The 13,527-nt window shown below is 53.5% G+C and overlaps 1 protein-coding gene across 21 annotated transcripts in view; it reads left to right on the forward strand.

The window, feature by feature from the left end:
- Positions 1 to 13,527, forward strand: part of KIF1A (kinesin family member 1A) — a 184,794-nt gene that overhangs the window by 132,199 nt on the left and 39,068 nt on the right. For 14 of the 21 annotated variants that reach the window (XM_039488160.1, XM_039488167.1, XM_039488169.1 and 11 more), the window contains 9 exons: positions 1,259 to 1,344; positions 2,041 to 2,179; positions 2,417 to 2,585; positions 3,182 to 3,272; positions 5,372 to 5,490; positions 5,993 to 6,048; positions 8,902 to 9,010; positions 12,861 to 12,927; positions 13,057 to 13,141. In XM_039488160.1, the coding sequence (XP_039344094.1) occupies positions 1,259 to 1,344; positions 2,041 to 2,179; positions 2,417 to 2,585; positions 3,182 to 3,272; positions 5,372 to 5,490; positions 5,993 to 6,048; positions 8,902 to 9,010; positions 12,861 to 12,927; positions 13,057 to 13,141 (921 nt within the window). Of the gene's footprint in view, positions 1 to 1,258; positions 1,369 to 2,040; positions 2,180 to 2,416; positions 2,586 to 3,181; positions 3,273 to 5,371; positions 5,491 to 5,992; positions 6,049 to 8,901; positions 9,011 to 12,860; positions 12,928 to 13,056; positions 13,142 to 13,527 lie in introns of all 21 variants that reach the window. The other 7 variants (XM_039488162.1, XM_039488156.1, XM_039488177.1 and 4 more) reach the window with 1 other exon arrangement.

Here is a 13,527-nt window from a genome sequence, read left to right on the forward strand (position 1 = left end):
TGTGGCTCTTTGGCAATGTACATTGGTAAATTCTGGCTCCTTCTCAGGCTCAGGTTGGCCACCCCAGCTTTAGACCTTGCTCTCCCTGTTGCATTGTGCACAAGACTCTTTCCCACCGCCTTCCCAAAGTGGGCCAGTGGAGTATTGCACACACACAGGATTTGCCAGGAGGTATGCCACTCACAGGCCACCATGCAATGTTTTCCTGCTCTAGTAATACAGGGACATCAAGCTTCCTGTGGTAGGAATTGTGGGTGCTGTAGTCCAATAGGCATCTCCTGTACTGTCATTAGAACTGCCACAAGAGGGCACTCATCAGTCTGTGGGTTATATTGTGTACTGCTCCCACCCCATGCAACTCGCCTGATTTCAGTGGGTTACACATGGTGTAAATCGATTCAGCATCAGTTCCCATGTGCATGCGTTAATATGTTCCAAGATCCATGCCTTACTGGGACAAATTGCTGTCTCCTGGGGTGAGAAGGAAATTATTTTGTCCAATTCATTCAGTCCCAGGCTTCCCCATCAATTGGATCCAACCTGATCCGGAAGGACCTCTCACTCATGGCATTCGAGGAGAAGTGGGGCCTGTCATAGATTTATCATGAATAGAACCTGACCCTGGTGGAACTGACCCAAATGTGAATTATCAGTCACCTTGAACAAGGTGATTCACAGATGGGGTCAATTCCACCAGGATCTGGCTCTATTCATGATAAATCTAGGGCTGAGAAAAATTAATAGCAATACTTTTTTCTGGTACTGTTCATTTCAGGTACGTATTCTGCTCTGTAAGTACAACCACTATCCCTAACGCACACATGCACACACAGCTATTCTAATAGGATGGTCTTGCAAAGAACTGAAAACTCTGCCATGTCATGTCATGGTTTTATGATCTGGGCCATCATCTGCTTAACTAGCAAGGGCATTAGTGTGGTGCTGTTGGTACCAATTTATAGATGAGTGTGCACATAGCTGGCTGTTAGCTAATGCAGAATTGTTGACCGTCTCTCTGAAACAGAGGCTGGAAAGCACTTCTTGCAACATTTCCATGATTGCCTTTTGGAATTCACTGGTTTTCATCAAATTCTGCAGCCAGTGACCACTCAAGCATTCCCTGAAGAAGAAACTCAGGGAGCCGTGTATGAAAGGTCACAATCCCAGAGACCTTGACTCTGGCTGCAATCTGCTTTAGGAGTGAGTTTTTTCTGCCTTCCTGTAATGTCTTGCCTTCCTGTAATGTGTCCTCTTTCAGCGGATGAAGAAGCCCCGGATTATGGTTCAGGAGTACGGCAGTCAGGGACAGCCAAAATATCCTTTGATGATCAGCACTTTGAGAAGGTACAGTATGGCAGCCAGCCCCAGGTGAGAATATCTTTCTGTGACCTTAGCTTGCTGGGGAGTGTATTGGGTCCTGCTATTACTCATACCCTGATAACAAATCCGTTCCTAGTATTTTATCCTATTGGTCTCAGATGGCAGAAGACTAGGAGTGCCCTAGATATGATGCGCTTTGGGTTGGGAGAGGGAGTGATGACCACATCCCTCGTGGGCCTGAAGGTTGGCCTCAGCCACACCAGTACAAACACCGTGACTGCAGTGGCCTGCTAGCAGAGTGGCATGGGCACTACCCTTGCTGAATGGAACTGGAGCCTCTGGTTCATTTCACGCAGGCCAGTGAACAGCTGGTAGATGACGGTCACTCAGTACAGACCTAGGTCAGGTTGGAACAATGTCTTAGCAGCCAAAGGTTCCCTCTCTCATTACGGATTCCCTGGGCTGCTTGACCCTGTCCCTTCGGCCAATCTGTGTGCCATATGTTAACGTTGAGGCTTCAGATGTTGCTGTGGTAGAGGAGATCAAAGCTGCAGCCTCTCATGCCTCACTGGGTGTCTGCCACGCAGTACAGAGGGGAAGGCATGCCAGGCAAGAGACGAAAAGGCTGCTCATGGCCGTTAGCAGGGTGAGCGTGCTGTCAGGACTGCGGCCTCCCTACACACACAGCCTCTTTGTTCCATTTCCCCTTGTGCCTGACAGTTCCAGTCTGAGGCCTGTCCCATGGCGGGGATGTCTCGTTCAGGGACCTCGCAGGAGGAACTGCGGATTGTTGAAGGCCAGGGGCAGATAACTGACATTGGACCTTCTGCAGATGAAGTCAACAACAACACCTGTGCAGGTGAAAGGGTTGTTTTAGTCCAGGGGGAAGTGGCATTGGGCGGGAGCTGTGTACCTAGTAGAAAGCAAAAGAATGTTTCACTGCTCGCTGGATTGCAAAGGGCCAGAGTCTCAGCAGGGTGTAAACTGCCAGCTCCATTGAAAGGAATGCTTGTGTTGGTGTGAGACATGCTGGATGTTCACTAGGCCTTGACGGATGCTGTCTGGAGTTTTTCTAATGGCTCTCCTCCTCCCCCAGTGACTCCAGATGATCTCCTCCTCGACAGTCCAGAGAAAGTTGCTCTAGACGACCCATTGGAAGCAGTTCTGGACCATCTGACACTGGGCAGCATCTTCACCTTCCGAGTGACAGTTCTGCAAGCCTCCAGCATCTCTGCAGAATATGCAGATATCTTCTGCCAGTTTAAGTGAGATGTCCTCAGATCCCTCTGCGCTGCTGGTGTTTGTTCCCTCTTCCTCCCACTCTGCCTTTGCCTCAGTCAGAAGGTTGCACTCCCCAAAGAGCATCATGAACAGATAGCAGGGGCATGCAACCGCCCTGCCCTTGCTGGATTCCTAAATGAAATGGGATCTCAGCTACATGGCAGGGGGTCTCTGGGCAGCCCTGAGATGGGAAAGGGCAAGTGCCCAGACCTAGATTGGCCACACTGTCCTCTTCGCTTCTGAATTTTTGTCCAATGCCTCATGAAAGAGGGAAAGAACCGAGAGAGAGTCACGCAGTGCAAAATGAGTCTGTTCATTCACTTGAGGCCTGATCCAAAGCCTGCTAAAGTTAGTGGGCGTCTTTCCATGGACGGCAGTGTGCGGCGGATCAGGCCCATGGAGAGCTGGCTTTCTGTAGCAGCCTATCTGAACTTATAGAGTGCAGCCCCCTGGGGGGAGGGGAAATGAGTCATCTTCATTCAGACCTGGGGTAGTCTACGCTGGCTCCCACCTAGCTCTGTCATTCTCGGTTCACCCTGCCGACCACACTGCCGCTGTAACAATCTTCCCCCCTTTGCAGCTTTATCCATCGTCACGATGAGGCCTTTTCAACGGAGCCCTTGAAGAACACAGGACGAGGACCACCTCTAGGGTTCTATCATGTCCAGAACGTTAGTATCACTGGCCAGGCTGTTTTCGCTCTGCCCCGCAATATTCAGGGTCTGCCCAGAGCATAGAAACCTTCAAATCCAGTGCTCCCCAAACTTTTTCTGTTGTGCCTCTCCTTACCCATAATGGAATCTGTCCGTGCCCTGTTGGGGCTCAGGGACTGGGGCCGGAAGTGGAGCCGCAACCAGTGCTGGGGCCAGGCCTGGGAGTGGAGCTGCTGCTGGGGCTGGAGGTGGGAGCAGAGTGGAGCTGGATGCAGAGTGGGACTGGGTGGCACTTCCGCCCTGCCCCCCATGGGGCCTGGTTCAGACCCCCACCATGTCCCCCTGAACATTCCTCTGTGCCCCCCAAAGGGGCATGCCCTACGGTTTGGGAACCACTGGTCTAATCCCACTCTACCACTGCCAGTTTGACAGCAGTAATTGCACCACCTCCCAGTCGCATGGCAATGTGCTCTCCTCTCTGCCCATGGGGTAATACACTTCACACTCTGCAGTGGGCTGCTGCTTTATACTGGAGATCTGAGAACTTCCTTCTCGTTACAGTGTGCGTTGCTGTCACGTGATCAGAGACCATACAGGGTGCTCCTCTGAGTGAACCGGCTCAGCTCACAAGTTAACAGGTTGTCACTTATATCACACTTGATCAGCGGCTGGAAAAAATGCATTGATTGCATTTTGGTGGGAGAAGAAACCATGTGTGTGTCCTTCTGACTGTCACAGGCATTCTCCTCTGTCACAGGGCACTTCTTCAGCTACCCAGTGAGTAGCACAGCCTCGCCTGTGTTCATGGTTCTTCGTCACAAACACCAACTATCCGTTTCTGGCCCACTATCAGGCCCCTGTAACCCTCTGTTTCCAAACAGGACAGGTCACAGCACAGGTACACAGTGGGAGGAGCACACAGCTTCTCTCGTCCACCCAGCCCTCCCCCTCCCCCCCCGCCCCGTCCCCCAAGCTCCCCCTTTTACTTCCTGGTCCTCCCAATTGTATATCCTCCCAGGAACTAAGCCGGTTATCTGTTAGCTCAGCACTGGCTCCCAAGTGTCAGTAATCCCCACCAGAAACAGGTTGGTATGCTCCAATTACGCCTGCAGCCTTCAGTGATCAGTGTGCTACAGCCAGCACTCTGTCACACCCTCCTTGTTGAACTTTCCCAGGGTAGGTTTTTGTCAGCAAGTTAAGTCTCTTCTAGACAAGAGGGTATCTGTGTGAGAGGAGAATGGCAGAGAAACCAAAGAGTGCTACAAAGAAAACCAACAAAAGACTCTCTTGGGACAAGGAGCCCAGACTTTCTAGACCATTGTGTCTAACATGCCCTGCCCCTGAACCATCATCTCTCTCTGAAGCAGCACAGGCTGATAGCAGGCCACCTCCGGCCTAAGAGCCAGCAGACCAGGTCGTTAGGGGTTGTTATCCTTCCCCCTTCTCTTCCCTGTGTCCACTCTCACATGATCACAAACACTGTCACAGCCTGGGACCGGCTTAAAGGTGAAGCCTGGAAAGCCAGCTCCAGAGAGAAGAAGAAAGGCCATTGTTAAGGTTCCTTCGGTCCTTCCAGTGAAGGTCATGGCTCCTAATCCTGAGGTTCCTGCTTTTCATATTTATTTTGACATTATTAGCCTCTCCTTCAAGGACCTGGTGTAGAAAAGCTCTAGACCTCTGTAGGAGCCCCTGGCAATATGGGTCCAGATTTTTCTGACACTGAGTGTCTCTATGTGGAGCCTCTAGACCAGTCTCACCATTTTGCTCTGGAAGACCAACCACTCCCATGCAGAAATATTCACCCCGCTTCCTCCTACAGAGATCAAAGGGCTGCCTTAGCTTTGGGGAAATTAAACCAGCAGCATTATGCCATCATTGTATAAGTGTGACATAAGCAAAAACCCATCAGAGGGGTGAGCTGAGCCTGTTTCCTTGGAGAAATACCATTTACTAGTAAGCGAAATATTGTATCCATCACATGTCTAATTTTTAGAGTGTGAGTAATCCCGTGGAAGTCACATGCTTAAATCCTTTGCTGGATAGGGGCCTAGACGAATGGATTTCTGCTGTATGTCATTTTAAAGCGTTGTTGCTTGTCCCCTGCTCCCCTCTCTCAGATTGCGGTGGAGGTGACCAAGTCATTCATTGAGTACATCAAGAGCCAACCGATTGTGTTTGAGGTGTTTGGGCATTATCAGCAACATCCCTTCCCTCCTCTCTGCAAGGACGTGCTCAGGTCAGTGTGGTGTAGGGAAGGGGTAACATCCAGAGGATGGGCTCACCCCTCTTGTTGACTCAGACTTATTTTTTAATGCTGTAACCACAGCCTCATATAATGTGGACCTAGGATCTGATAAAACCTATCCAAATCAATGGGAGTAGTTCCATTGGTTTCTGTGAGCTATGGATCAGGTCTATAAATTCTGTGCAAACACTCTCTGGTATCTACAGCTTAGCAGTACTAAATTCTGCAGCATCTTGAAGCGTTAGCTAAGAAGCCAGAGTTTTCCATTCCTCTAACATGTATGAAAATAAAGATGAATCTTACTAAATTCTTGGTCTCAACATCATGTGTTAGTGAGTTCCACAGTCGAATGAGATGTTGCCTGCAAAAGTATATCCTTTTGTTGGTATCTTCCAACTTCATAGAGTGTCCCCTTGTTCTTGTGTTGTGAGATGGGGAGAACCAGTCATTTATTTTGCATGCATTCTTTCATCTGAGTCTCTTCTCTCCATAGCCCACTGAGACCATCTCGACGCCACTTCCCCCGGGTCATGCCGTTGTCCAAGCCAGGTAGGCCATTGTTTTTCCCCTTCTAAAGTACATTAGGCTTCAGAAGCCACAACTTGGAAGCATGTGGGAATTGGGGGAGAATTGGTCATTCCTCATTGGACTGCTCTGCAATAACACCATAGTCACCTGGTTTTGTACACAGTAAGGATCTGCGTGATGGGAGATGGTGTTTTGATAACAGACTGAATTGTCTGTGGGTTCTCATGCTGTTTTGCTTGATGCATTGCATAACGTTCTTATGATGGCTTCTGTAAATCGAGACACTGCAGTGGGGGAAGGAGACCTTTCCAGGCTAGCTGGTATTCGTGGCGTATTGGTTTTTTGACATGTCCATAGAGCCAGCCATGGTGTGTAGCTCTACAGAGAAACCATTTGTCTGGGGAACTCCTGGGTGTTGCAGGTGGGGGCAGCTATTTCTGTGGGAATGTTCAGCAGAGAGCAGTCCTGGTGGTGAGATGAACAGGTAGGCCTGATGATGCTAGCCACCTTCCCTTTTGCATTTGCCGCAGAAAGGAGCCCAGATGGCAATGGCTGAGTGTAAAGCAGGGTGCTGGCTGGAGCAGCCCGTGGGCCACACAGTAAAGTGATAGATAGCACAGGCGGTTTGGTTTTTTACTGGACCAGGGTTACTGCCCTGTGGTAACTTGGTAGCAGAGAACAGGACCTCAGAAAATCTTGACAGTATCAAGAAATCAGCGCAGGATAATTCACAGCGCTCTAAATCTTCCAAGTCTGCTCATTAGGATCTGGTTAGCTTGGAAGTAGGCCTATCCACTGGCATGCTGAGTACCTCCTGCACTCCAGCAATCCTTCCTCATCCCTTTCCCTTCCTGCAGGGATGCTCTCATCCTTTCACTAGCTGTTGTCATCCATGAAGAGCCATTCCTTGGTGTCTCACTAGCACTGTAACCTCAGTGTCAATATTCCACTCAGGGCCATCCCTAGCTATTCTGGGGCCCTATGCAGCTCCCCCCCCCTCCCGCTGCCAGGCCTCTGCGAGGGAGACCAGGGGGGCTGTCCCCAGGCCTCCGTGGGGGTGGGGGGGCAGGCCCCAGGTCTCTGTGGGGGGGGGGCTGGGTTGGGGGGCAGGGAAGAACCACCTCCCAGCACTCACCGGCGGTGTGGCTGGAGCCGGGTCTGCGTGTCCCACCGCTGGTGAGTACAGACCCAGCCCTGCTGCAGAGCTCAGGGGAGTGGGGGCGGGGCTGGGGCAGAGCAGGGGTGGGAAGAGGCAGGGCTGGGGTGGGGAAGAGGCGGAGCAGGGCAGGGGCCCTGGAGAAGAACCGTAGCAGGGGCTGGAGCAGCACACAGCTGCGCAGGGCACCAGGAAATTTGGTGCCCCAAATTTCCTGGTGCCCGGAGCAGCTGCGTATTTTGCGTATGGGTAAGGATGGCCCTGATTCCACTTGTTATAGGAAAGGGTTCCTGCGCTGAAATTAAATTGCTTCCCGTCAGCGTGCACATCCAGACTGCAGAATACCCATCCCGGGGTGTCTCCCCTTCCTTCACTCTTACATCTCCCCTCCCCCTTGTTGGGCAGAGACGTGCTACCAGCTCTGTCCTGACACACGTTGATTTGAGTGGGACACCTGTTTAAAGCAGTGGCTCAGAGGGCTCGGGGGTGGTTAAAGAGGGCTGAAGTGTGCAGCATTGGCAAAGCAGACTGCAACCCCGTCCCCACGATGTCCATTCACTCCCACTCCGTGTCTCAACTGTTTTGCTTTGTTTTGGGGTTTCTGTTTGTTTCCCTTCCCTCCACCCTGAAGAGCATGAAAAATCCCTCCAGCTGATAAAATATTTGGTGCCTGGTGTGCTAGCCGGCTCACTGCTGGATGCGCTCTCTGCTGCTAGCTCAGCCACCTCGTTCCTTCCGCGAGAGAGGGAGGAGTCCAGCCCTGTGCACCCCCCTCCTCTCCCACCTGTAATGAACTGTGCTGTGAGAAAGGCTCCGCAACCTGGTTGGTTTCTGGACACCACTGTGGAAGATCCCACTGCTCCTCGGGATTCTAGCCATGCCTCCCCTGGGGAATGTGTCCATGTAATGCCTGGGGTACACCCACAGAGCTCAGTACTGAATGGCATTGCCATGCCTGTTCCCAAAGCAATGCACACCTTTCTGAGGGTACTTGCATTTTTCATTTCAGCACAGTTCATTATGGGGGCGGGGGGGACGGGACAGGGCTGGACTCCTCCCTCTCTCGCAGAAGGAACGAGGTGGCTGAGCTAGCAGCAGAGAGAGCATGCCCAGAGAGCGCATCCAGCAGTGAGCCGGCTAGCGTATTGGGCACCAAATATTTTAGCATCTGACACCCAAGTCCCAGTGGTTTTCCTCGCAGCCTAGTGTCTTGGTTTGCTGTTGCCTCTGTGTGTCGTGCCTCCTCATTCTGTGATTTGGGGTCAGGCCTCTGGCTGGAAGTGCCTGAGGGGGGGTGGCCTGTCAGAGGGCGATGCTCAGCCAGAGCTTAGCAAAAGCAGCAGTCACTTCTTCTGTATGTGTCTCGTCTCTCATATACACTGTGTGGGCCTGATCCTTCGTACCCTTGCTCCCCACATCGGCCGGCTGGCTTCAGTGGGACTACGGACAGGAGTATGCACCACAATGGGAGTAAGGATTCACAGAATCTGAGTGGGTGCATGTGTTTGTGCATGTTCTCCCCCCTTCTTTTGGCATGTTGGGGGTCAGAGGTCATCTCCAGCTGGGGCTAGATCTCAGCTAGCTGCTCTCTTAGACAGTCACTGCCAGTGGTCCTGGCTCTGACTGACACTCATCTTCTGAGTGGTGCAGTGAGTCCAGCTCACACTTCAGCAGCTTCTCGTTTCCTGTTTGTAAGTCTTATTTTCTGCCCGCCGTAGTGCCAGCGACGAAGCTGAGCACCCTGGCACGCCCCAGCGCCGGGCCCTGCCAGTGCAAATACGATCTGATGGTCTTCTTTGAGATCTGCGAGCTGGAGGCCAATGGCGAGTAAGTACCGTCCTCTGCTGAGGGCTGACAAGGGAACCAGAGTGCCCTACTGTCGGGGGATCCCATCCTGGGGAGCTGTAGGGGGAATCCTACTCTGGGGAGCTCAGCTGTCAGGGAAGGTCTAGATAATTCTTAGTCCTGCCATGAGTGCAGGGGACTGGACTAGATGACTTCTTGAGGTCCCTTCCAGGCCTATGATTCTGTGTCAAACCACAATGTCACTTTTTGAGATGTTCCTTGCAAAATGGAACACGTTTCTCCCCAAAGCACAGTGTGGTCCAAAGAGCTATGAGAATTGTGCTGATGTAGCTGCCTCATGCAGAACAATGAGAAAAGGAAATTAGACAGTAATACAATTACCTTCTCCCCACTCCAGCAGTTAGCCACAGCTGTTGATTTAATTACAGCTCTTCCAGATGAAAGGTCTACTGTATGTGGGAGCAGCTGCCCCAGTGCCTGGTACAGGGCACATGTAGGGGGCCCTGCACTATCAGCAGCAGGCTTTGAATTGTTTGGTAGCTGTAGGAAGAGCCTGGGAAGAATCTTTCCAAAGCACACTCATTAATGAGCCTATGTGCAGCTAAGGGATCTTACAGGGGTCTTCAGAACTGCCACAGCGGAAGGTGTGTGGGCCTCCCTATGCATTCCAGGTGGGATTTGCTGGTGAAAGATTGACAAGATGTTGGGAGTTGGGGCAATAAGTGATGCCAAAAAAATAGCTTGCCACAAGTAAACAAATGAGGGACATGGGACTGGCGCTAGCATGCAGCTGGGGAGCACGGGACAAATGCAGCAAAAAAGCAGTTGCAAACCAACCACAATTCCTTGGGCTAGTGCTTGCAATGGCTCATCTAGACTCTCACCTCCAGCCTAGAGTTTTCAATTGAAGGAGTTTTTTATTCCCCGTCTGTTTGGTGTCACACCGATAGTGAAGACGTCTCACATCTGCCCTGCTCCCACAGCAGACTCTTTTTGGGATTCACACAAGAGATTTGGTGTTGGTGGTTCATCGATAATTTGCAAATGTGGCTGCTTTTAGGTGACCCATGCAGGAGGCAGACACAACACCATGGGAGTTGGGGGAGCAGTCACATGGCGCCAAAGGGAATTCTCACAGGCATCCATTGGAAAACCAAACCACAGGTTAAAGAAATGTTGGCACAAAGTATTGGTCGGGCAATTGGGCATAACAAATAAATGTCTAAAATCACAGTCTGGTTGTGGGTAATTCACAACCAGGACCAACAGGCAAAACTCAGCCAATAAAGGATTCAAGCACCTCTGAGTCTGGGATGCTCTAAGGGCTCCACTGATGATCGGAGATATCCAGTCACCTGCTGCTACTTCCGGGAGAAAGTCTGTTCGCTCATAGGCATGGCCCCTATGGAGTCTGGGCTTGTCCCACCTGTGTCTGGTCTCCAGTGTGCTGGGCTGGGCTCAGGACATTGGAATGCCCTTTTGCCAGCTGAAAGGCTGAACCCAAATCTCTTCCAGTCATCAGGACCCTCCATGCATGGCACTGGCAACACAAATGGGAATCACGAGAGAGTGAGAGAGAGAGAGAGCTCTAGGGTCCTATGATGTGCACATGTGTGTGAGAACCCTTGTGTCCTTGGGGGTGCGTGTGTGAGATACCCCAGGACCTCTGGGGTGCGAGTCTGAGATTCCCCCAGGCCATGGGGGGTGCATTGCGTGTGTGAGATCCGCCAGACTCTGTGGGGTGCGTGTGTGAGTTCCCCCCTGGCCCTGGGAGGTGGGTGGGTAAGATCCCCCAGGCCCTAGGGTGTGCATGTGTGAGATCCCACAGGTCTTGAGGCGTGCCTGTGTCAAATTCCCTGGGCCCTGGGGGTACGTATATCAGATCCCTAGGCCCTGAGGGGTGTGTGTGTGACATCCTCCAGGCCCTGGGGGTGCAAGTGTGAGATCCCCCGGGCCTTGGGGGGGGGTGTCAGATCCCCCGGGCCCGGGAGGTTTGTGTGTCAGATCCCCCAGGCCCTGTGGGGTGCTTGTGTGAGATCACTTGGGCCATGTGGGGTGCGTGAGATTCCCCAGGCCGTAGGGATATGTGTATGACATCCCCCAGGCCCTTAGGCGTGCGTGTGTGAGATCCCCTGGGCCTTGTGGGGTGCGTGTGTGAGATTCCCCGGGCCATGTGGGGTGCATGTGTGAGATCCCTAGGGCCTGGTGGGTGCATGTGTGAGATCCCCCAGGACCTATGGGTTGCATGTGTGAGATCCCCCAGACCCTGTGGGTTGCATGTGTCAGATCCACCAGGCCCTGGGGGGATGCGTGTGTCAGATCCTCTGGGCCCTGGGGAGGGCATGAGTCTCATCCTCCAGACCCTTGGGGGATGCGTGTGTGAGATCCCCAAGGACCTATGGAGTGCATAAGTGAGATCCCCTGGGACCTATGGGTTGCGTGTGTGAGATCCCCTGGGACCTGTGGAGTGTGTTTGTGAGATCCCCCAAACCCTGTGTGTGGGGGGGGTGTCAGATCCTCCAGGCCCTGGGGGTGCATGTGTGTGATCCCCCAGGACTATGGGGTGCAAATGTCTGAGATCCCCTGGGCTTTGGGGGTGCATGTGTGAGATCCCCCATACCCTGGGGGCGTGCATGTGTCCAATCCCATGGGTCCTGGGGGGTGCCTGTCTCAAATTTCCCAGACCCTGGGGGGTGCGTGTGTCAGATCATCCGGGTTCTGGAGGGTACGTCTGTCAGATCCCCCAGACCCTGGGAGGATGCGTATGTGAGATCCCCCGGGCCCTGTGGGACACAGGTGCCGTCTCCCTGGATGCTCTGGGGCTGGAGCACCCACAGGGAAAAGTTAGTGGGTGCACCCACCGGCAGCCAAGCTCCCCACTCCTCCTCCCCACCCTGAGCGCGCCACATCCTCACTCCGCCCCCTCTCTCCCAGCGCTTCCTGCTGCACTGCCACCTAATAGCTGTTTGGCGGTGCTTATGACTTTCTGGGACGGAGGGGGAGGAGCGGGAACGCGGCATGCTCAGGGGAGGAGGCGGAGAAGAGGTGGGGCAGGGGCAGGGACTTGGGGTAAGGGGGTGGAATGGGGGCGGTGTGAGGGTGGTGTAGAGGCGGGGCCAGGGGTGTATGTGAGGTCGAGCACCCACCGGGAACAGGGGAAGTCGTCACCTATGCTGGGGGGTGGGATGGTGAGATCCCCCGAGCCTTGGGGGTGTCCGTATGTGAGATCCCCGGGACCTGTTGGGTGTCTGTGTGAGATCCCCCAGTGACTGGGGGGTGCTTGTGAGAGATCCCTGGCCCTTGGGGTGGATATTTGAGATACTCAGGGCCCTGGGGGGTGCGTGTGTGAGATCCCCCAGCCTTGTGAGGAGGCATGAGATCCCCCAGGACCTCTGGGGTGCATGTGTGAGATCCCCCGGGCTCTCTGGTATACATGTGTGAGATCCCTTGGGAGATTCCCTGGGCTTTGGGGAGTGCATGGGTGAGATCCCCCTGGCCCTGGGGTGTGCATGTGTGAGATTCCCCAGGCAATGGGGGCTGTGAGTGTGAGATCCCCTGGGCTCTGAGTGGGACATGTGTGAGATCCCCCAGGATCTGTGGGTGTGTGTGTCAGATCCCTCAGGACCTCAAGGGATGCGAGTTCGAGATCCCCTTGGAGGATGCGAATGTGAGATCCCCCAGGCCCTGGGGGTTACATGGGTGAGATCCCCTGGTCCCTGGGGGATTGGTGTGTGAGATCCCCTGGGCCCAGGGGTGTGTGTTTGTGAGATCCCCCCAGGCCCTGGGGTGGCGGGGTGAGATCGTCCAGGCCCTGGCATGGGGAGGAGCACCTCCATCTCAGATCACATCTCACTGAGTTTCCCTTTTTCAGTTACATTCCTGCCATTGTTGATCACCGCGGAGGGATGCCATGCCTCGGAACCTTCCTGCTCCACCAGGTATGGTCCTTGCCCTGCTCCTTGTCCCTGTGCCGCTCCACTGGCCCATCTTCCTAATCCCCATAACAACTAGGTGTTGGGCTGTTGGTTTTCACCACTGCCCTTTTCTCTCTGGCGTGGTGCTGACAGGGAATCCAGAGGAGGATCACCGTGACGTTAGTGCATGAAAACAGCAGCCTCGTCCGCTGGAAAGAAGTGCGAGAGCTGGTTGTAGGTAAGCAGAGTTGCTGGTTGGCAGGGTCTGAGCAGATGCCTCACTCCTGCATCCTCACACCTGTGTGCTCCCTCCCGTTCCCTTCTCTCCCATAATCTCTTCTCCCTCATGCTTTGTCCGGGCTCCCGTTCCTCCTACTCTGTCAGGCCTGTTGTGGGAAATAATGCAGATGATCGCTGGGAGCCAGCTGGCACCCCTTTACTCATGCTCAGCAGCACATCACTCAGCAAGGCGCCCCCTCGTTGAGTACCGGCTACCCCCAGGAGCCAAGGCTGCACTGCTAGGCCCTTACTGCTGCAGCAGGGGTCCTGGGGCGGATCTTCAGCTGCTGTCAATGGTCAGAGTTCCATTTACTTTAATGGAAATTGCCACCAGCTGAGGCTGTG

Source organism: Mauremys reevesii, linkage group 9, assembly GCF_016161935.1.
Source record: "Mauremys reevesii isolate NIE-2019 linkage group 9, ASM1616193v1, whole genome shotgun sequence".
In the NCBI taxonomy this organism is placed as follows: domain Eukaryota; kingdom Metazoa; phylum Chordata; order Testudines; family Geoemydidae; genus Mauremys; species Mauremys reevesii.